This window comes from Hypanus sabinus, chromosome 4, assembly GCF_030144855.1.
Source record: "Hypanus sabinus isolate sHypSab1 chromosome 4, sHypSab1.hap1, whole genome shotgun sequence".
Classification (NCBI taxonomy): Eukaryota; Metazoa; Chordata; class Chondrichthyes; order Myliobatiformes; family Dasyatidae; genus Hypanus; species Hypanus sabinus.
The window spans coordinates 83,499,443-83,523,637 of NC_082709.1; the positions used below are offsets into that span (position 1 = coordinate 83,499,443).

The 24,195-nt window shown below is 47.7% G+C and overlaps 2 protein-coding genes across 5 annotated transcripts in view; one reads left to right on the forward strand and one right to left on the reverse strand.

Annotated features, from left to right (window-relative positions):
- LOC132392948 (obscurin-like protein 1) overlaps positions 1-11,384 on the reverse strand; it is a 225,440-nt gene extending 214,056 nt beyond the window's left edge. For all 3 annotated transcript variants that reach the window (XM_059967558.1, XM_059967557.1, XM_059967556.1), the window contains exons 1-5: positions 11,071-11,384; positions 10,430-10,524; positions 8,017-9,128; positions 6,979-7,248; positions 1,684-1,944 (exon numbers count right to left, since the gene is read on the reverse strand). In XM_059967558.1, the coding sequence (XP_059823541.1) occupies positions 1,684-1,944; positions 6,979-7,248; positions 8,017-9,079 (1,594 nt within the window). In that variant the 5' untranslated portion in view covers positions 9,080-9,128; positions 10,430-10,524; positions 11,071-11,384. The remainder of the gene's footprint in view (positions 1-1,683; positions 1,945-6,978; positions 7,249-8,016; positions 9,129-10,429; positions 10,525-11,070) is intronic.
- Positions 1-24,195, forward strand: part of inha (inhibin subunit alpha) — a 40,133-nt gene that overhangs the window by 2,443 nt on the left and 13,495 nt on the right. Inside the window, exon 3 of one of the 2 annotated variants that reach the window (XM_059967562.1) lies at positions 19,273-19,373. In XM_059967562.1, coding sequence (XP_059823545.1) covers positions 19,340-19,373 — 34 coding nt within the window. In that variant the 5' untranslated portion in view covers positions 19,273-19,339. Of the gene's footprint in view, positions 1-19,272; positions 19,374-20,451; positions 22,861-24,195 lie in introns of those variants that run through there. The other variant, XM_059967561.1, reaches the window with a different exon arrangement.

Here is a 24,195-nt window from a genome sequence, read left to right on the forward strand (position 1 = left end):
CCCGGAATGTCAACTGTACTCATTTCCACAGATGCTGCTGGGCCTACTGAGTTCCCCCGCATTGTGTGTGTGTTACTCTATCACCATTTTTTTTCTCCTTTTTGACTCTCTTTTTGCATTACTTATTTAATTCACGGCTATATATAAATATTCCTTATTGTAATCTGTTTTATTATGTATTGTAATGTACTGTCACCACAAAACAACAAATTCCATGCCAGATGCCAGTGATACTGAACCGGATTCTGAAGGGGGGAGCCAGAATGGGGAATGGGAAAAGAGAAGAGGAGGACGGGGAAGAAATTACTACAAGGTAAACAATTCAATCTTCATGCTCTGTTACGCAGACTGTATTAAGCTTCTCATTCCACTGGTGCTTACGTGTACTTGTGCAGATGGCAATAAACTCAACTTTGACATAGACTTTGGACCATAATAAACCAGTCTGGAGCGAGACAGTAGCGTGGTGGTAAGCTTAATGCCAGTGAGCCGGGGTCAATTCCTGCGGCTGTCTGTACGTTCTCCCTGTGGCCACATGGGTCTATCTGGCTGTTCCAGTTTCCTCGGCTTAGTAGGTTTAAAATCACAGTCGTTTGTCATGAAACTCAAATGTGGCAGTACAATGAAATACATAATAATAAAAAAATCTATACATTATAATTTAGATATTATTAATATATATTAGATTAAGTAGTGTAAAAACAAAGCAAAAAATATAGTGAGGTAGTATGCAAGGGTTCCTTGTCCATTCAGAAATCTGCTGTCAGAGGGGAAGAAACAGTGAGTGTGTGTCTCCAGGCTCCCGTACCTCCTCTCCAATGTTACCAATGAGAAGAGGGCATAACCTGAGAGCTGGAGGTCCTTGCAGGTTCACGTAGATTAGCTTTAAAGGCTACAGGTACATTTCTCTGTGAAACTGGTGCTCCAATTTCCTCCCACGTCTCAAAGACCTATGTCCCGATGAAGGGTCTTAGCCCAAAACATCCGCTTGCTCATTTCAATAGATGCTGCCTGACCTGCTAAGTTCCTCCAGTATGTTGTGTGTGTTGCCGCAGAGATGAGCATGTCAGTAGGTTAATAGGTCACATGGGTACTTGGGAGGCACAGGCTTGTTGGCCTATGGGTTAGCTTTATTTGTCACATGTATGTTCTTCCTGTGAACTGCCTGTCTGCTTCAGTTTCCTCCCACTTCCTAAGTTGCCTCATTAATGATTGAAGTATTAAACATTTTTAAAGACTAGCTTTAATTGTCACATGTACATTGAAACATACAGTGAAACGTGTCATTTGCGTCAACAACTAACACAGTCCAAGGATGCACTGGGGGCAGCCCGCAAGTGTCCCCATGCTTCCGGCTCCAGCGCAGCATGCCCACAACTAACCCGTACATCTTTGGCATGTGGGAGGAAACCGGAGTACCTGGAGGTAACCCGCACAGTCACAAGGAGAAGGCAGCGTGGGGAATCGAACCAAATCTGGGAATTAAAGTGATTTCTCTAATTGCAATGCTACCGCACCACCCGTGGGTGTAATTGGACAGGACAGGCTCTGGGCCAGAAGGACTTGCACCCTGGATTGTCAAAAGGAAAAAGATCTGTTTCTTTGGGCACTCATTGCTCCCTTACCAAATGGCGTCGGGTTCACTACCCAGAGCGTGTGGGGATCGAATGCCAGACAACTCACGTTTCACATGGAGCTGGGAGGACGACTTGGATTCACTGATCACAAAGGTGATGACGCCAGCATCCTCCAGGGTGGCATTGACGAAAACCAGGATGTGTGTCTTCCCGAATGATTTGATGATGGTCTTGTGAGACTCGCTGAGCGGCTCGCCGTCCTTGTACCAGCGAACGTCCACATTGTCCTCATCCAGGTCCACGCAGAACGCCGCATTCTCCCCCTCCACCACGTCCAGCTTCCGTGGCAACCGCTTCACGATCTTACCTTGGGCAAGTGGACAATGACAGAGGAAGCTTAAGCAGATGACAATCTCTCCTCTCATAGAACACAGAACAGCAGGGGTAGGGGTGGGTACAATTACAATCTTGCATGTGTATGTGGATAGGAGACGTTGAGAAGAATATGGGCCAAATGCAGGAAAATGGGACCAGCTCAAGAAGGCATGGACAAGTTGGGCCAAAGATTCTGTTTCAGGGTTTTATAACTGTATGTCTCCATAATCCAGCCAGAGGGATATGTTGGGTACGGTGGGGAACAGCCTGGCTATTGATTGTGACATGGGCTAGACTGCATTCACAGGAGAATATAGAATACAGTGTGTGTTGGTCTCGATAGACCATGGATTTGCGCCTTGGAGAGTTTCCAGGGCACAAGCCTGGGCAGGGTTTTTTTTAATGGAAGACCAGCAGTTGCCCAAGCTGCAAGTCTCCCCTCTTCACGCCACTGATGTTGTCCAAGGGAAGGGCATTAGGACCCATACAGCTTGGCACCGGTGTCATCGCAGAGCAATGTGTGGTTAAGTGCCTTGCTCAAGGACACCCACGCCAAGGACAGCCAAGGCTCGAACTAGCGACCTTCAGATCACTAGACGAACACCTTAACCACTAGGCCACGTGCTAACACTAGAATACAATACAATATAGACCATTCAGCCCACAATATTATGCTAACCCTTAAACTACTCTAAGGTCAATCTAACCCTTCCCTCCTCCATAATCTTCCATTTTTATATCATCCATGTGCCTATTTAAGAACCTAGTCTCTTCAATGTCCCTAATGTATCTGCCTCGACCACCACCCCTGGGAAAGTGTTCAACATTCCCACTGTGTAAAAAAAATCACCCCTAACACCCCTATACTCTCCTCCAATCACCATAAAATTATGCCCTCTCATATTAGCAATTGCCTCCCTTGGATGTAGGCACTGGCTATCTACTTTATCTATGATCCTTATAATCTATATACCTCTCATCCTCCTTTATTCCAAAGAGAAAAGCCCAAATTCGTACCACCTATCCTCGTTAGACATGTTCTTTAATCCAGGCAGCATCCTTTTAAGTCTCCTCTCTAAAAACCTCCACTCCCTTCTTATCATGAAGTGGTCATAATTGAACACAATGCTCCAGGGTGTAGTCCAACCAGAGATCTGCTGAGCTGCAACACGATGTCATGGGTCTTGAACTCAATCTTCTGACAAATGAAGGCCTAAACGACATACAGCTCCCTTAACAACCCTATTGACTTGTGTGGCAACTTTGAGCAATCTATGGGTCCTCCATTCTGCTAAGAAACCTGCCATTCACCATATAGAACATAGAACATAACAGGCCCATGATGTACCAACCTTTCAACCTACTACAAGATCAATTCAATTATAGTGCGTCAATGCACTGTGTAATGATTTTATATCTTTCAACATAATGTAAGAGAAGCTTTTCCTTGTATCTTGGTACATGACAATAATAAATTAATTCCAGTATTATCCATCACAATGTGCCCACTGATCTCCACTGGACTCTGCAACCCACCCTCTCATTTTCATAAACCAACCCTCTCTCATCATGGGACGACACCTGCTCCTACCAAAATAAACCCTCACCTGTTCCAAGCAGAGCTTCAGGGAGACTCCAGCCTCGGAATTAGATATCAACAGTTCGAACAGACGATCTCAATCTGTCCCTCTAAAGCTGTCACTGCCCACAGTGTGACCCTCCCACGGTGTGACCCTCCCTCAGTACCACCCACTCCCAGTGTGACCCTCCCTCAATACCACCCCCCCACAGTGTGACCCTCCCTCAGTACCACCCCCCACAGTGTGACCCTCCCTCAGTACCACCCCTCCCAGTGTGACCCTCCCTCAATACCAGCCCCCCACAGTGTGACCCTCCCTTAGTACCACCCCCCCACAGTGTGACCCTCCCTCAGTACCACCCCTCCCACAGTGTGACCCTCCCTCAGTACCACCCCTCCCACAGTGTGACCCTCCCTCAGTACCACCCCTCCTACAGTGTGACCCTCGGTACCACCCCTCGTACAGTGACCCTCCCTCAATACCACCCCTCCCAGTGTGACCCTTCCTCAGTACCACCCCTCCCACAGTGTGACCCTCCCTCAGTACCACCCCTCCTACAGTGTGACCCTCCCTCAGTACCACCCCTCCCAGTGTGACCCTCCCTCAGTACCACCCCTCCCACAGTGTGACCTTCCCTCAGTACCACCCCTCCCACAGTGTGACCTTCCCTCAGTACCACCCCTACCACGGTGTGACCCTCCCTCAGTACCACCCCTCCCACAGTGTGACCCTCCCTCAGTACCACCCCTCCTACAGTGTGACCCTCGGTACCACCCCTCGTACAGTGACCCTCCCTCAATACCACCCCTCCCAGTGTGACCCTTCCTCAGTACCACCCCTCCCACAGTGTGACCCTCCCTCAGTACCACCCCTCCTACAGTGTGACCCTCCCTCAGTACCACCCCTCCCAGTGTGACCCTCCCTCAGTACCACCCCTCCCACAGTGTGACCTTCCCTCAGTACCACCCCTCCCACAGTGTGACCTTCCCTCAGTACCACCCCTACCACGGTGTGACCCTCCCTCAGTACCACCCCTCCTACAGTGTGACCCTCCCTCAGTACCACCCCTCCCAGTGTGACCCTCCCTGAGTACCACCCCTCCCACAGTGTGACCTTCCCTCAGTACCACCCCTCCCACAGTGTGACCTTCCCTCAGTACCACCCCTCCCACAGTGTGACCCTCCCTCAGTACCACCCCTCCCAGTGTGACCCTCCCTCAATACCACCCCCCCACAGTGTGACCCTCCCTCAGTACCACCCCTACCACGGTGTGACTCTTCAACATTACTGCCCCTCGACAATACAGCGCTCCCTCAGTTCCACTGTGCCAACATTCAATACAGCCCCTCAGTGGCACCACATCCCACAGACAGCACCACCCAACACTACCTTGTCAGGACATTCTCCTCAATAATAAATATACTGCGTACTGTGAGGGAACAGCCCCTGGAGGCCGGGTGACAGAAGGGAAGGGGGTAGAGGGAGAAGACACTGTGGTACTGATAGGGAATTCCATGATTAGAGGAGTAGACACAAGATTCAGTGGATGTGTTGCCTCAGAGTCATCTTGGATCGGGTCCATGACATTCTAAAGGGGATTGTGAGTAATCAGTTAGCCTGACCTCCGTGGTTGGGACGATGTTGGAGTTGATTGTGAATGATCGGTTCCGGGGTACTTGCAGGCACATGATAAAATAAGCCGAAATCAGCATGATTTCCTTAAGGGAAAATCTTACCTGACAAATCTGTTGGAATTACTGGAGGAATTAACAAGCAGGATAGACAAAGGAGAATTGATGGATGATGCCTGAGACAAGGTGCCACACAGGAGGCTGCTGAACAAGACAAGAGCCCATGGTACCACAGGAAGAAGCTAGCAAAGGATAGAGCATTGGCCGATTGGCAGAAGGCAAAGAGTGGGAATAAAGGACGTGCTGACATTGGAGAGGATTCACAGCAGGTTCACGAGAATGATTCTGGAAATGAAAGACTTGTCATATGAGGAACAATTGATGGCTATGGGCCAGTATTTGCTGGAATTTAGAAGAATGAGGGGGCAATCTCATTGAAACCAATTGAATGTTGAAGGGCCTAGAAAGAGTGGATGTGGAGAGGATATTTCCTATAGTGGGGATCTAGGTTCCGAGGGCACAGCCTCAGAATAGAGGGGTGGCCATCAGAATAGAGATGAGGAGGAATTGCTTTAGCCAGAGGGTGGTGAATCGGTGGAATTCTTTGCCGCAGGTGGTTGTGGAGGTCACGTCATTCGGTGTATTTAAGGCAGGGGTTGATAGATTCTTGAGTAGTCAGGGTATGAAAGGTTACGGGAAGAAGGTAGGAGAATAGGATTGACAGGATCAGCTATGATGAAATGGAAGAACAGATACAATGGGCTGAGAGGCCTAATTCTGCTCCTATGTCTTATAGACTTGTGGACTGCCCCTCTGATAGAGTGCTTTCAATCCAATCCTTAAACTGGGAGCTCTTTATATTCCCAGGCCTCTCTACAGCTAGCCTTAGTTATCCAATATCAACTATATAGCACTGGATTAGATAGATGGATATTGATCCCAAAGGAGATTACAGTGTCACAGTAGCATTACAAGTGCACAGGTACAAATATTAGAACATAAGTAAGAAAGAATAAATAAATAAATAAGTTACCTCAAACAATAACAGGAGGGGGTCATCACTTCTCTGGCTATAGGTTGACTCATTATTGAGCCTAATGGCCGAGGGTAAGAATGACCTCACATAGCACTCTTTGGAGCAGCACAGTTATCTTAGTCGATTACTAAAAGTTCTCTGTTCAGCCAAGGTGGCACGCAGAGGGTGAGAAACATAGACCATAAGATGTCAGAGCAGAATTAGGCCTTTCAGCTCATAAAGCCTGCTCCGCCATTTCATCATGGCTAACTTATTATCTTTCTTAACCTCATTCTCCTGCCCTCTTCCCGTAACCTTAGACACCCTGACTAATTAAGAAAATATCAACCTCTGCTTTAAATATACTCAATGACTCGGCTTCCACAGCTATCTGTGGCAATGAATTCCACAGATTCACCACCTTCTGGCTAAGTAAACTCCTCTTCACCTCTATTTTAAAGGACGTCCTTCTATTCTGAGGATGTGCCCTCTTGTGCTGGACTTCCCCCCACTAATGGAAGCATCATCACCATGTCCTCTCTATCGTGGCCTTGCAACACTCATAATGTTTCAAAGATCCCCTGCCCCCATTCTTCTGAACTCCATCAAGCACAGGCCCAGAGCCATCACTCCAAGGATCTTGAGTCTTTCATCTTAGTCCACTCCTGACGTTGGGAGCCCATTACGTTCCCACCACCTCCTCATAAAGCCAAAGGAGGCAAGTTGGTGGTGTTGGGTTCAGAGGGAATTGAAGCTGGCATCAATCCATCAGGGATGCCACTTCAGCACCCAGATCTCACCTTTCACCGCCACCTCAGCAATACTCCTCCCTCCATCCTTCATCTGGCAGAGGTAGATGCCATCATCGTCCATGGTGATGTCCTTGATGGTAAGACGGCGCCGTGTGCCCCACTGCTCGATGACGTACTTGGCGCTGGGCTGCAGCTTCCGGTCTTCGAGATACCAGGTGGCAGGGACGGACTCAGCTGGGACCTCGCACTCCAGGACCGCCTGCTCCCTCTCCTTCACCTCAACATCTTGCAGCTGGCTGCGAAACTTGATCCGAGGTTCTGGCGAGGAAGCAACCGGTAAGAGAGGTCAGAGCAACACACAGGATGCTGAAGGAGATCAGCGGGTCAGGCTGAGGCTACAGAGGGAAATAAACAATCGACATTTTGCACCAAGACCCTGCATCAGGACTGGAAAGGAACGTAGCCAGCATAAAAAGGTGGGGTGAAGGAGGAGTAGAAGTTGGCAGCTGATAGGTGAGACAAGGCGAGGGGGGAAAGTGGCCAGCTGGGCAAGGGGGATGAAGAAGTGAGAAGTTGGCAGCTGATAGATGGGAAAGGTAAAGGGCTAGAAAAGAAGGAAACTGATGAGAGAGGAGAGCAGGCCTTGGGAGAAAGGGAAGGAAGAAGGGCACCAGAGGGATGAGAAGGAAAGGGATAAGAGGGGAGCCAGCATAGGGAATGGGAAAGGGAGAAGGAGGGAGGGGGAGAAATTACCAGGTCTTCTCTCTGCCACTGGATTTACGAATGGACAATGAAACCATGAACACCACCTCACCATTTCTTGCTCTCTTGTGCTAATTTATATAGAGATAGATTGACACACCTTATTATAATTAGTATTAGTATGTTTTATGCATTGCACTGTAGTGCTGCCACAAACAAAAAAATCACAACATATAGCAGGTCAGTGACAATGAGAATCAGATTTAATTTCTCTGGCGTTTGTTGTGAAGTCTGTTGTGCCTGGCTTAGCAGCAGTGCATTGCAATGTCTAATATTAAAGTTGCAAACGGTACGGTTCGATGTTTCTAATCTTTAGATCTTTACCTTTGATATGGAGTAGGACGGAACTGAGAGTCTGGCCCGCCGCATTGGAGGCTGCACAGGTGTAGAGACCGCGGTCCCGCTGCTTGCAGTAGAGCACCTTCAGGTTGAAGTAGCCCTCGCGGTCCTCGTAGAGCAGGTGTCGCCGGTCGGGAGTGACTGGCCATCCGTCCTTCCTCCACACAATCTCGGGCTTGGGTTTGCCCGTCACTAGGCAGCGGAACTTGGCGTGTTTGCCTTGGGACACGGCGAAGGCCCTGACCTTGGTGGGATGCGGCAGGTCCTCCGCTCCAGGGCCCCTCTCCAGGCCGGGATCAGCCCTCCTCTCCTGGGGCCGGCCCCGATGCCTCCGCTCACGGTGGGGCCGGTTCCCCTCCTGCCCCTCCCCGTTCTGGAGACCGAGGGCGCTTGGCTGGCGGGAGGACGAGCTGGGAGTGGGGGTGAGAGCTTCCATCGCAGGGTCCACCAGGAGCACCGCGGCAGCCATTGCCTCCCCATAGGTGTTGGAGGCCCTGCAGAGGTAGACCCCCGCGTCGGGCGGGCGGGCACCGAAGAGCTTGAGGTGGTGCCACCCCTCGCCCTGGCCGCCTGCGCTGAAATGGGCGCTCTCAAAGATCTCGCTCAGCTTCTTCCCATCCTTCTCCCAACTCACAGAGGGGGCGGGCTTCCCGGTCAGCTGCCCCACGAAGACCACGTCATCCCCACGGCCCACCCGGGCCGAGCTCGGCCTGACCAGAAACACCGGCCGGTTCTCCGGGTCCCACTCCCCTTCCTCCACCCGGAGGGTGGCGGCGGCGTAGGTCTCGCCCACCGGGTTCTTCGCCTTGCAGATGTACTGGCCGCTGTCCTCCAGAAGGGCCTGGCGGATCACCAGGTTGTACTCATCGCCCTCCTCCACGAAGTGGTAGCGGTCTGACGGAGAGATCAGTGTCTGGTCCCGCTCCCAGATCACTGTCGGCCGAGGGTCTCCCACGATCTGGCACTTGAGGACCGCGTCTGCCCCGCTGGGCACGGTGTAGGTCCTGGGGTACGCCAAGAACCTGGGCGCCCCGCCGAACACATCCATGAGCGAGGCCTCCTCCTCCAAGGATGCACCGTCTGTCCTGGGGTTTCACCTAAAATAAAGAACGTCCGACACCATTATCATTGCAGAGGATCATTGTGAGTGGGCCCACACTCCCTCTCAATAGGGTCTTCATCAAATGTTGTGGGGAAAAGCAGGAGAGTGGAACTGAGAGGGATAATAAATCAGCCATGATGAAATCAGATTTGAGTGGCCATGTAGCCTAATTCTGCTCCTATACCTTATGAATCAGACCCTTTCCAGTCAGTTCACAACGTTCTTCAAGCAACCATTTATCCTAGTGAAATGTTGAGCAGCAGTCTTCAGACTCATGTACCACAACCCTTGGGGGGGATGACAGCAGTGGTTAGTGTAACGCTATTACAATGCCAGTGACCCGGGTTCAATTCCCACCGCAGTTTCACCCCATGACCATGTGGGTTTCCTCCCAGTGCTCCAGTTTCCTCCCACTTTCCCAAGAATTGGGTTGTGAGGTTCGTAGGTTAATTGGATCTAAATGGCTTGTAGTTTCTGCTTGCACTGTACTTTCTCTAAATTGTTCATTCAGCATTGTTATTGCTTTGCTTTGCTCTACCTCAGTGCACTGTGTAATGATGTGATGTGTATGAAGAGCATGCAAGACAGGCCTTTCACTGTATCTCACTGTGACTCATTGGTGATCTGTCTATGGAATGAGACACCTGAGGCAGGTGCATCAGCAACATTTAAAAAGAATTGAACATGTAGCTGGATAGGAGAAGTTTGGAGGGATAGGGGCCTAAACAAGGTAAACGGGATTAGCTCAGCTGGCAACCTGGTCAGCATTGATGAGTCGGGCTGAAGGGCCTGTTTCTATGCTGGATAACTCTATAACAATTCTGATTTTCACTAACACCCCTCACTTAAGTTCGAAGTATGTGTACATGATACAACCTAGAGATTCCTCTCCTAAGAGGCAGCCGCGGAACAAAGAAACCCAAGGAACCATTAAAGAGAGCATCACACCCGCAAAGTGTAGAGAAAATAAATAATCAGGCAAGCAATAAACACAAGCAAACAGCATTCAGAACTGAAGTCCTCATTACTTACTGATACCCCCCCCCATTCTCTGTTACCCTTCATTCTTCTCTGCTACTCTTGTTACCCCTCACCTGGGGACACTACTTTAATCCCTAAGAACCCACTGTTAGATCTGATAGCCAACACTTCCCCATGGCTACACATTCTGATCCTCTACAATCCCCCTGCAATTCCCAGTTTGATATTACACACTCCATTACCCTCCCAGTTATTCCCAGCTGCCTGGTGAAACAACAATCAGGACATTAAGTTAATGCAGCTAGTCTTACTCACCAGACAATAAACCGAGCGATCACAGAGAGATCAGGGGCTTATACCTGCTGCTTTATCTAGTGCAGAAGTCTACCTTCAGGACTCCAAGCTGTTCCCTGTGGAAAATATTACACTCGGTTCAGTCTCTTTGTACGTCAGTGTGCTCGGTGGGGGGGGCTGCCGTGTGAACACCTCTTTCCCTCAGCCGAGGGCACCATCCGTTCTCCCTTTGACCCTCCTCCACCCTCCTGCACCGTTTGCCCAGCTCACTCGCCGAGTTTATGCAGTTGCTCCTCTCTGCCCCAAAATACCTCCTGCCACTGTGACCTGACACCAACGGTAAGGGCTGGAATTGGGAGTGGGGGGAGGGAGAGAGAGACCACATTCATTGACTGGTTATGCTAAGAATAGAACGAGGTCCGGCAAGTGCCAGCCGGAATCCTAAAGATTTATCTGTACAGTTTCAGAGAATCTGTATCAGCCCCCCCAGAGAGTAGGAGAATGATAGGTGTCTGTGTTCAAGTACCGTTAGCAGGAGTCCTACCATCACACCCCTTCCCCGACATTTCCCCACGCTCCTCCAGACCCCCAGCACTCAACCCGCAATCTAGCCCGCCAGTGGAACAAGGCAGATGGAATTAAAATGGAAACTGTCCCGTTACTTGATCCCAAGCAGCTGAACTTCAGCGAGGAAGCAATATAACTGCATGCACCATGCTCCCTGGGATCTGCGGGAGACGGCCGGAGGGAGGGAGGACAGTGAGAGACAGAGACACGCAGACAGAGAGGGCAGAAGGCAGAGGCAGAGGGAGAAAGTGAAAGTGAGAGAGGGGAAAAGAAAGAAGGAAGGAAGAGAGAATGAGGGACGGAAAGGAGGAAAGGGAGAGAGAGAGTGAGAGAGGGAGAAGGAAAGGGAAATGGGAGAGCGTTAGGGAGGGAGGAAGGGGGGAGAGAGAGAGTGAGAGAGGGAGAAGGAAAGGGAAATGGGAGAGCGTTAGGGAGGGAGGAAGGGGGGAGAGAGAGAGTGAGAGAGGGAGAAGGAAAGGGAAATGGGAGAGCGTTAGGGAGGGAGGAAGGGGGGAGAGAGAGAGATGCATCCTTGGAGTATTTTCAAGCTCTTTACTGCCAAATTCCTGTTCACACTCGTCATGTGGAGACTGCACACACGAATTCATAGCAGGATCCCACAATGAGCACTTTGGTCAGGACTGGGTAATCTGAAGGACACCAAACAGAGTTCACTCCCACAACCCCCCCATTACAAACCCACACTCAGCTGTCTGGACGGTACGGATTTGTGATCGCCCAAGCCATTTGATATTCCCTCCCCTCCCCTCTGTGAGACAATAAGACCTCGGAGCAGAGTTAGGCCAGTCCTTATCCCTCCCAACCCCATTCTCCCCTAACCCTTTAACACCGTTACTGATCAAGAGCAGGATGGTACCAGCCAACAACAGTGACATTCTGTGGGCTGCGTCAAATGCTTCTAAATCTTGTAAACCTCGAGTGCATTCTCAGCGCAATCTGCAGCAGACAATTTCCCTCTGAACAATGTACGTCTAAATTGATTAAATGAACAACAGATCTCATGATTTTCTGAAGGTCTTAACTCTCAAGCAAGCAGGTACAGCACCTTGAAGCAGGCAACCACGGCGAGAAGCGGGGCGGGGAGGGGTGGGGAAGGAACGCCAAGCTAGGCTGAAACACCGAGCCATGAGCCCCCTCATTGAAATGTACCCACAACCTATGGAATTCCTGTTCTTGATATCGATTATTTATTTATTTATTTATTTATTTATTTATTATTATTTCTTTCTTTTTGTATTCGCACAGTTTCTGGTCTTTTGCACACCGGTTGAACGCCCAGTTGGTGCGGTCTTTCATTGGTTCTATTATCGATTATTGAGACTGCCCGCAAGAAACTGAATCTTAGGGCTGTATATGGTGACATCTATGTATTTTGATAATAAATCTACTTTAAACTTTGAACCTATCAACCATTGGTTTAAATATGCCCAACGAATTGGCCTCCACAGCCATCTGTGGAAGTACCCCCTGGGTAAAGAGATTCCTCCTGAGTTCTGCTCCAAAAGGACGTCCTTGTATTCTGAGGCTGTGCCCTCTGTCCCCCCTGTCCCCCATCCTCTCCATAGCCCCTGTATTGTGCTCTGTACGAGTGGAGCATGGGCCTCAATTGCAATTATGATGGAATCTTCCTGTGCACACTTGGCCCCTCTTTCTGCTGCCAGTGGCGACTGTTGGTTTATAGCGCCAATGATCAGCGTTCAGAGTTCAATTCTCACCACTGCCTGTAAGGTGGGAATCAGTGTTCACTTCCCATGCCTGTGTGGGTTCCCTCCGGGTGATCTGGATTCCTCCCACATTCCAAAGACAATGTGGGTTAGGGTTAGTGTGTTGTGGGCCTGCTATGTTGACCCTCCAGCACAAACTCGGACTGAGTTTGTTGTTGACATAAACGATGCATTTCACTGTCTGATTTAATGTGTATGTGACAAATAAGACTAATCCTTAATATTTATCATCTTTAATGTTTGAGTAACAGTTTAGAGTCATAGAGCACTGCAGCATAGAGACAGGCCCTTTGGCCCATCTAGTCCATGTCAAACTGTTATTCTGCTTAGTCCCAGCTACCCATAACAGGACCATAGCCCTTTATACCCCTCCCATCCATGTAGTCATCCAAACTTCTCTTAAATGCTGAAATTGAACCTGTGTCCATTCCTTTTACTGGCAGCTCGTTCCACACTTGCACTACCCTCTGTGTGAAGAAGTTCCCCCTCAGATTTCTCTTAAATACATTTGGCAAAGCTTGGGATGGCTCTGAGGAGGAGGAAGATGCTGTAGGTAACAGCATTGTCCCTTCCCAAAGTCACCACCCCTACCCGTCTGTCCATGGACCCGTCTGCATGGTGAGGAGGGTATCTCATTGCCAACTGCTCCCCCTGCACCCTCTTACCTCCCCCAGTTACTATCTTCCAAGGATAACAGAGTAAATATCATCATAATCATTTACATGTATTAGGAATTTGCTGTGGTGTGTTGGTAAGGACACGAGATGCAATGAGAAACAATATTCAAAGATTATAAAGAATAAGAAGATAAATAGAAATCAAGGTTAGAAGTCCGAATATGGAATAAAATGTGCATGCCAGCATGCGTTTACAATGTAAACCGCAGTACTAAAAGGTGGTGTAAAAAGTGCTTGCAGTCCAGTGACTGAGGTAATAGATGGGGGTGGGGGTGGGGGTGCTAACTAGAATGGTTGATCAGATTGATTGCCTGCATGAAGTTATTGTTTTAATAGGTCTACAGCACTTTCCAGAAGGGAGCTTTTGGAATCTATATTTAGTTCCAGTCCTGAAGAAGGGTCTCAGCCTGAAACATCGACTATCCATTCATTTCCATAGATACTGTCTGACCTGCTGAGTTCCTCCAGCGTTTTGTGTGTGTTGCTTTATATCGGTATTGATGGTGATTTTTAAAATGGTGTTCTCTATGCCTATTGTGATTTTTATGCTGCATTGGATCCAGAGTTACAATTCTTTCGCTCTCTTTTACACTTTTGTACAAAGAATGACGATAAACAATCGTGAAAGACAGTTTACAGGTGGGTAGTGTCTGCAACGATGTTTCTTTGTGCTGGACACACACAAGTCCTGCAGTGATGGTAGGCCTTTCTCTTGACCTGAGAGTTCACTGTAGTTCCCGTATGTTGTGAGAGGATGTTACACCAAAACAAACTGTATTGACTGATGGGAGGATGTTCTCTGCGATGGCAATGTAGAATTGCACCAGTATTTCCAGGGCTGGAACTTGCCAGCCTCTGTATCACGAATGCCAGACATTCTGATTGACACCACTGCTTGCGTGCAGAGTGCTTTATCCTCTATTAATAAAGAGTCTTATCTTTAGCAGGCCAAGGACTTGTCATGATGTCAGTGCATTGGAAATATCACCATGAATCTGCTGGCATTGTTCGCCAGCAAAGAAATTCCACGATAAAGCTCATTTTTAAAAGCTTCTCCGTGAGTTGCGGCCATCATGGTCAAGGACAGCACAGAGTCATGGCCAGCAGCGTTGCTGTCTCACAGAAACAGTTCACTCCCCATGATAGTGGCGTACAAGATGATAATCGAGTGGAGAGCCAGAGGACTTTTCCCAGGGTGGAAATGACTAGTATGGGGGGATGCCACAGTGGTTACTACTACAGCTCTGGTGTTCAGGAACTCAGAGTTCAATTTCAGTGCCGCTTGTAAGGAGTTTGTATGTTCTTGCCGTCCTTGTGTGGGTTATCTCTGGGTGCTCATACCGTTTAGTAGGTTAATTGGTCATTGTAAATAGTCCTGTGATTAAGCTAGTGTTAAGTAGATGCTCTGTATCTCTAAATAAATTAATTAAATAATTTAAAGGTGATTGGAGGAAAGTATAGGGTGATGTCAGAGGTAGATTTTTTTTTACGCAGAGAGTGATGGGTGCTTGGAACGTGCGGCCCGGGTGCTGGTAGACGCAGATTGATACCTTAGGTTCATTTGAGCAACTCTATTTATTTAGAGATACCTTGCAGAACAGCTCTTTCGGGCCAAAGAGACACGTTGCCCTGCACCCTATTTTAACACTCCCCTAATCACAGGGGAGATAGAGGCAGATACATTCAGGACATTTAAGGGACTTATATTGGCAATTGGATAACAGAAAAATGGAGGGCAATGGGAGAATGAAGGGTTAGATTTATCTCAGAGTGGGTTAAGAGGTTGGCAGAACACCATGGGCCGAAGGGCCTGTACTGTTCTATGTTCCGGTGCTGTCTGTGTGGAGTTTGCACCAGACCAGTGGACTTGCCAGACCAGTGGGTTGATTGTGTGTGGGTGAGGGGTAAAATCTGACGTTAGTCAATGGGAATTTGAGGAGAAAAAAATTGCACTATTAATGCACTAAAATTGTACTAATTATACTAATATGCATAGCAGGTGTTCTGTTATACATCCATCCATCATCAAATCTCCCCATCATCCAGACCATGCCATCTTCTCACAGCTCCCACCGAGCAGGAGGTACTGCAATCTGGAGTCCCACACCACCAGGTTCAGGAACAGCTACTTCCCTTCAACCACTCAGTGCCTGCGCCAGCAGGCACAACCCTAATCACTACCTACCTCTCTGTAACAACACTATTACCACTTTAAACACTTTGCACTAGTTTTTTGTTCTAATTGTGTTTTTTGGTTAATTTGTGTATGTTATCGGTAATTTATATTTCTCTTGTGAATATTGCTTATCTGGTGCTCTGTGCCTGTGATGTTGCTGTAAATAAGTTTTTCATTTTAGACGTGTACTTGGGCAGATGACAAACTTGGCTTTGACTCTGACGGACTGGGCAAGTGGAAGTCCATGTACAATTTATTATCAAAGCAGGTTATGTTATCATACACTATCTTGAGATTAATTTTCTTACAAACATATGGAGGAAAATAGAGATGTTCAATAGAATTTCTGAACAATGATACAAGAACAAACTCTGATAAGCAAACAATGTGCAAAATTAAGCAAGTAAAAATATATATTGAGAACATGATTTGTAGAGTCCTTGAAAGTGAGTCTGTGGGTTGTGGAATCAGTTCAGAGTTGTGGTGAGTGAAGCCTTTCATGATGGTTTAGGACCCTGATGGTCAAAGGGTAATAACTGTTCCTAAACCTAAGGCTCCTGCACCTCTGCCGGATGTTCGGGGCGAGAAGGGAGCATGGCCTGGATGGTGGGGGTACCTGCTTTCTGGCAGCAGCGCTCCATGTAAGTGTGTTCAATGGTGAGGAGGGCTTTCCTCGTGATCAGCTAGGCTGTATCCATCACTTTCTCCAAACTTTTCCACTCCTCAGTACTGGCCAACAACATCCCACTGGGAGACACAAGAGCCTGCAGATGCAGAAATCTGGAATAAAGGAAATGCTGGAGGGAATCAGTTTGCCGCTAACCGGCTATTTTTTAGCGCTGATAACAACTATCTAGAACATTGAGCAGTAGAGCTCCTTCGGCCCACAGTAGTGTGCCAGCATTTTAACCTACTCCAAGACCAGTTTCACCCCTCCTTCCCACATTACCTTACATTTTTCTTTCATCCCTGTGCCTTTCCAAGAGTCTCTTAAGTGCCCCTAATGTATCTGCTTCTACCACCACCCCAGTAGTGCATTCTGTGCATCCACAACCAGGTGTAAAGAATTTTCTTTAGACATCCCCCCATGTTTACCTCCAATCACCTTAAAATTGTGCCCCTTATATTAGCCATTTCTGCCCTGGAAAATAGTCTTTGGCTGTCCACTCAATCTGTCACTCTGTCGTCACTTTTGGGGTGCCATAATCCCGAGGCGACACTGGATTGCGTAGAGCGGTAGGGAGTCTGAAAGGAATGAGGGGGGGCAGTCGACACAATTTGTGTGCCTCAGTCTGAGGGAGACACCAGATTGAGTATAGGGGGAGAGAGTTTAAAAGAAGTGAGTTGGGGCAGTCAGCACTTTTGTACAACACAGTTCCCAAGGTGACATTGAATTGCAAGTAACTAGGCACTTAGCAGGGGCTAATTAAAAAGAAGTTAGGTCTAAACAGAGCGGCCATTGTGTTAGTTGTCCAGCGTTAGAGTGGGGAGCCAAAGCTTTGGCTCATCGAGGAGAGGCGAAGGCCGTAGGCTGGTTTTTAAAAATTATTTATTCTTTATTTCCTTCTTATTGCACATTTAGAGCAGTGGGGATACCAGATAGGAATGCTTCTCTTGTGGGATGTGCAAAGGCAGGGAGACCTCCAGTGTCCCTGACAACTACAACTGCAAGAGGGTTCTAACAGCCTATTAACAAAGGAGTTGAAGCTGGAACTGAATGAACTCTGGACCATTTGGGAGGCTGAAGGATTGGCAGGCAGGATATGCAGAGAGGTAGTTACACCCAAGATGCAGGAAACAGGTAGCTGGGTGACCATCAGGAAGGGGAAAGGGAATAGGCAGCCATTGCAGAGTACCCCTGTGGCCATTCCCCTTAACAACTATACTGCTTTGGATACTGTTGGATGGGGTTGGGGGATTGGCCTAGCGGAGGAAAGCTACAGCAGTCAGGTCTCTGGCACTAAGTCTGGCTCTGTGGGAAGGGGAGAAAAGAGGCTAGCTGACGTAATAGGGGATTTGTTGGTTAGGGAAACAGAAAGGAGATTCTGCGAACAAGAATGAGATTCCCGAATGTCTTGTTGCCTGCTGGATGCCAGGGTCTGGGACATCCCAGAATGAGTCCCTAGCATTCCTAAGTGGGAGGGTGAGCAGCCAGAGATCGTGCTCCAACGACATGGGTAGGATGGGCAATGGGGTCCTACAAAATGAGTTCAGGAATGAACACGCTAAGTTAAAGAACAGGGCCTCCAGGGTTGTGATCTCAGAATTGCTACTTGTGCCACATTCTTGTGAGGCCAGAAGTAGGATGATCATACAGGGAATTGGTGCAGGAGGGAGGATTCTGATATTTGGATCATTGGGCTCTTCCAGGGGAGGTGGAACCTCTACCAAAGGGACAGTATTAGTACTAATACCCTAGCGAGAAAGTTTGCTAGAGTAAGGACTGATAAATTTAGGGCATAAATCAGCGTGTGCACTATTCATTATTCTTTGAAAGTGGCATCACAAGTAGATAGGATTGTAAAGAAAACTTTTGGCACATTGACCTTCATAAATTGAGTAAAGGAGATGGGATGTTATGTTGAAATTGTATAAGACATTGATGAGGCCTGATTAGAGCACTGTGTGCAGTTTTGGTCTCCTACCTACAGGAGAGATGTAAGTAAGATTGAAACAGTACAGGTAAAATTTATAAGGATGTTGCCGGGGCTTGAGTTATAGGGATAGGTTGAGTAGGTTAGACTTTATTCCCTATTCGTAGACAACTGAAGGGAGATTTAATAGAGGTATACAAAATTATGAGGGGTATAGATAGGGTAAATGCACGCAGGCTTTTCCACTGAGGTTGGGTGGGACTACAACTAGAGGGCATGGGTTAAGGGTGGAAGGTGAAACGTTTATGGGCAACATGAGAGGAAGCTTCTTCACTCAGAGAGTGTGAGAGTGTGGAGTGAGCTGCCAGCGCAAGTGGTGGATTTCAACATTTAAGAGAAACTTGGATAGATACATGGATGGGAAGGGTATAAAGGGCTATGGGACTAGGCAGATTAGCAGTTCTGCACAAAGTAGATAGATCAAAGGGTCTGTTTTATGTGGTAGTTTTCCATGACTCTATGATTCCCCCATCCTTCTTCACTCCAAAGAGGAAAGCCCTAGCTTGCTCAACCTATTTTCATGTTCTCCAATTCAAGCAGCATCCTGGTTAATCTCTTCTGGCCGCTCTCTAAAGCTTCCACATCCTTCCTATAATGAGGTGAGCAGAAACCAGGGTTTTAATAGGGCTGCAACACTACTTCCTGTCTCTTGAATTCAGTCCCCCAAATGATGAAGGCCAACACACCACACACCTCCTTAACCACCCCATCAACTTACATAGCAACTCTGAGGGATCTACGGACATGGACCCCAAGGTCCCCCGTTCCTCCATCCTGACATTGACCTTGTATTCTACCCTTCAGGTTCACCTTTCAAAGTGAATCAGTTTATATTTTTCCAGAATGAACTCCATCTCTCATCTCTCAACCCAGGTCTGCTTCCTATCAACATCCTACGACAACCTTCTACACTTCATCGATCTTCAAGTCACCTGCAAATTTACTAACCTACTCCTCTAACCCCTCGGCCAAATCATTTTGAAAAGTCAAAAAGACTGATGAAGGGTCTCAAACTGAACTGTCAGCTGTTCATTTCCCTCCATAGATGCCACCTGACCAGACCTGCTGAGTTCCTCCAGTAATGGTCAAGATTTCCACATCTGCAATCTCTCATGTGTCTAGAGCAAGTGAACAATAACGTGCCAGGTAATAACAGGGTGGATTGTTAGACCTCCTGTACCTAATAAAATGGCCACTGAGTGTATCTTCATGGGTTTCAGCTGCTATAGCCCATCCACTTCAAGTTTCAATGTGTTATGTGTCAAAGATGCTCTTCTGCACATCATTGTTGTAACGTGTGGCTATTTAAGATATTGTTGCTTTCCTGTAAGCTTCAGCCAGTCTGGCCATTCTCCTCTGACATCTCTCATTAACAAAATGTTTTTGCCCACAGAACTGTTGCTTACTAGATTTTTTTTTTGTTTCTTGTGCTATTCTCTGTAAAATCTAAATGCTCCTGTGTGTGAAAATCCCAGGTCATCAGCAGTTTCTGAGATCCTCTAACCTCCACATCTGGCACCAACAATCACTCCCCAGTCAGAGTCACTTAGATCACAATTCTTCCCTATTCTGATGTTTGGTCTGAACAACAACTGAACTGCTTGACTATGTCTGGGTGCTTTTATGCATCGAGTTGCTGCCTCACAACTGGCTGGTTATGTATTTGCATTAACGAGCATGTGTACAGTTGTACCTAATAAAGTGGCCACTGAGTGTACATACAATAACCAGGGCTTCACAGAACTGTTAATGATTCCAAATTAAAATACATTTACTATTATCTACAAAACATTCAGTTCCCTAAGGAGGGGCCTACCATTCCCAGAACTCCCCCACTGTTACCGTAGACACAACATGTTTCTTCTCCAAGGACAGCCAAGCAAAGAAGTAACCCCAGGAGAGAGACAGGCAGAGCCCTCAACTGACTATTGACCTGACTTGCGAATGGCCATCTTGTCCAGGCCCGGGAGCAAGCCTGTCAGGAGATCCCCCAAGTAACCAATACCCTCTGTATCGGATGGCTGTAGATCAGGAGCGCAGGGCTGGTGCAGCAAAAACTTGAGAAAATGCCCCTTCAGATACTCACCAGGGGCTGCATCCCCTCACACTCCATATATACATTCAAAATTCAAGGCTCAACATTCAACATTGTTTAATGTCATTTCCAGTACACAAGTATAAGGGAGAGCAAAACAATTGTTACTCCAGATCTGATGCAGCACAAACAAAACACACAATCAGATAAAGGATACCATAATAATAATAAGCACAATAAATATAGAGACATGGATTGATTGTATGTCAATAAAGTGATGGTCAGCACAGGAATGTCTGTACATAAGGTGACTCTGACAGGAAATGATAAGAAGTGGTGGTTGGGGGTGTAGAGGTGTGGGTTAGTGGGTGGAAGTGTTGATCAGCCTCACTGCTTGGGGTAAGTAGCTGTTTTTGAGTCTGATGGTCCTGGTGTCGATGTTGCGGAGCCTTCTCCCTGATGGGAGTGGGATAAACAGTCCATGAGCAGGGTGGGTGGGACCCTTTATGATGCTACTGGCTCTTTTCCTGTGCCTTTCTGTATATATGTCCTTGATGATGGATAGGCTGGTGCCTGTGAGCTTTGGGTGTTTTTGACTATCCAACATAGAGCCTTTCCATTGGCCACAGTGCAGTTTCCGTACCATGCCGTGATGCAGCTCTCGACTGCGTAGCTGTAGAATGACGTTAGTATAGACATGCACTGTTCAGCTCTCTTCAGAAAGGAGAGATGCTGGTGAGCTCCCTGATTGTGTAGGATGTGGGCTGGAACCACAAGAGTTTGTGCCAGATCTGCACTCCCAGGAGCTTGAAACACTGCTATGTCGCCGATGTAAAGGAGATGTGAGTGGTACAAGTTCTCCTGAAATTGATAACCATCTCCTTTATATTGTCCTTTACGTGGTATACCATCTCCTCTCCAGCCACAGAAAGGATAGGTGTTACCACGTACGGCAAGTTGCCTGAGGGATAGGAGAGGTTTCTTGGCCACCAGCTCAGTTCCAGCAGCCAAAACATGACATTCCAGAGAGATTTCTCTGCCTTCCCAGCTGAGATAAGGTTTGTGTGGACAGACAGCTACGTCACTGCCACCAGGATCGACCCTGGAGGATGTGCCCAAAGTCGACAGTGTTTCACAAACTACTGATAGCGGCTGCTCTTGGCGCAAGGATCAGGGAGAGACGAGTGTCAGCGAGAAAGGTGAAGGGACTGTGAGGTCTGCAGTGACTGAGGACATGCCTATGGGGCTCAAGGAATCCTGAGGTGAAAACCTGAGGATATTTCTATTGCTGTCTGGTCCTCCTCTCAACCCTGCTCCCTCAGATTTCTCTGTGTAACTGGGCCTCTGCGTGTCTCTGCTTTGGTTTTACATTCAACTCCTCTGCTGCTTGTTCGTATTTCTCCTTCGCTGTGCCTTCTCTTCTCTCCTGCAGTCCCGGTGTCTCTGCTTGCCCTCCTCCCTCTCTCCCCAACACCCGTCTCTCTGCCTCTCACTCGCGGTTCAGAATTCCCTGCTTCTTGTTCTCTCCCCAATCTCTCCCCTTTGTTTCCCACTCTCACTCACTCCTGAACTCACCCTCTCTCTGATCCCTACTCTCTCTCTCTCTCTCTGCAGTCTCATTTCCTTTTCCCTCTCCCAGTCTCACTGCCTCTATCTCCCCTACCTCTTGACTAACTCCCTCTCTGATCCCCTCTCTCTGTCCTCCATTTCCCATTCCTCACTCTCTCCAACCTCTCTAGTCTCACTCCTTCTCTCATCTCGTCTCTCCCCAGTCTTGTCCCTGTATCCCACAATCTCTCCAACATCTCCAATCCCACTCCCTCTGTATCTGCATTCTGTTTGCTGTCTCACCCCTTTTCTCCCCTTTCCTGTCTCTCTCCCTCTCTGATCCTCACTCTCTCCCAGCATCACTTTCCCCTCTTCCAGTCTCAACCCCCTCTCTGATTCCCATTCTCTCTCTCTCTCTCTCCCCGGTCTTATTCTATTTCCACTTTCTCATCTCTCTCTCTCTCTCTCTCTCTCCCAATTCCAGACCATCTCCTCCTCTCAATCTCTCATTTCCTGTCCTGCCGACTACCTTTTTTTCCTTCCCTTCTCCCTCAATTACTGTCTCTGTACTCTCTTTCTCTCTGCCTGTACCCTCGCTGTAAATATCTTGCACTAAATCCCTCAATTGCTAATACCACCTTATTGCCTCCTGACTGCCTCTTTCCCTGCATCTCTCTGTATACCTATCATCCTTTCTCTTTATCTCTTGGTGTCCCACACTCTCACTCTCTACCCCGATGTATGTGTCAAGGCTTCCTGCTGCCCCTCTGCCCCTGGTTCTGCTCCTGCTCCTCCTCCAGGTCCCGGGGCTGGGAGGCAGCTGCTCCACGCAAAGCCCTAGTGAGGACGCAATTCTTGCAAAGGTGCGGGACAAAATTCTTCAGAGCCTGGGCTTAGCCGAAGCACCACGGACCTGTAACCAAACCAGACTGGATGCGCCAAAACCCTTCAGCCACCCGGGGCTAGAACGACACCTAAACCAATGGGCTACCCAGCAAAAGCCCAACAAGGATGACGACACATCAGAGGTCATTTCGTTCCCTATTACAAGTAAGCTTTAATTGTCACTAATTGAAATGTATCTCAGATCCTGCAATATATTTACAAATTAGTAGATTGTTTTATTGGGGTTAGTTGCTATAACCTCCATAGTTATATGTTTTATTTCTCTCTCTTTCTCTCTCTCTCTCTCTCTACTTATATGTATATACTTATATATATATATATATATATGTGAGTGTGTGTGTGTGTGTGTGTTTTATATATATATATATATCTTTTATATACTTTATGTATGTTTCCTCCAGAATCCAAAAACAAACTGGTTAGCAGATTAATTAGTCATTGTAAATTGTCCTGTTATTAGGCTAGGGTTAAGCAGGTGGGTTGCTGAGTAGCACAACTCGATGGGCCAAAGGGCCTGTTCTGCTCTGTACCTCTAAATAAATAAATAAAATTTACAATGACAGTGTGAAAGAGTACTAGTGAGATAGTGTTCTTGGGCCATTCAGAAATCTGCTTCCAGCACTTTTCAATTATACTGGTGCCTAAGGAGAACATGGTAACCTGCCTCAATGACTATCATCCAGTAGCACTTACATCCACCTTGATGAAGTGGCTTGAGAGGTTGGTGATGAAACATATGAACTCCCGCCTGACGAGTAATTTGGATCAGCTCCAATTTGCCTGCCAGCACAACAGCTCCACAACAGATGTTATTTAATTGCTTCTTCACTCAACTCTGGAACATCTGGACAGTGAAGATGCCTGCATTAGGATGCTGTCCATCCACTATAGTTCAGTATAGCTTCAATACCATCATCCCCTCAAAACTAATCAATAAGCCTCAAGACCTAGGCCTCCATACCAGCTTGCAGTTGGATCCTGGATTTCCTCACTTGTAGACTCCAGTCAGTTTGGATTGGCAACAACATCTCCACAATCACCATCAGCACGGGTGCACCACAAGGCCGTGTGCTTAGCACCCTGTTCTGCTTATGACTGTGAGGCCAAGCTCAGCTCCAGTGCCATATTTAAGTTTGCTGATGACACCACTGTTGTCATTTGAATCTGAGGTGGTGACGAATCAGCGTATTGGAGGGAGAGTGAAAATCTGGGTGAGTGGTGCCACAACAACAACCTCTCGCTCGATGTCAACAAGAGCAATGAGCTGATTACTGACTTCAGGAGGAAGAAAACCAGAGCCAATCCTTACCTGGGGATCAAAGGTGCAGAGGATCAGCAACTTGAAATTCCTCAGTATTATCATTTTAGAAGATCTGCCCTGGGTTAAGCACATAAGAGCTTGAACAGCAGTCAACTGGAGTTCAGAGGGGAAAAGTAAAAGTGTCTCTTTTACAAATCAGTGCTTCATAGCCATTTTTT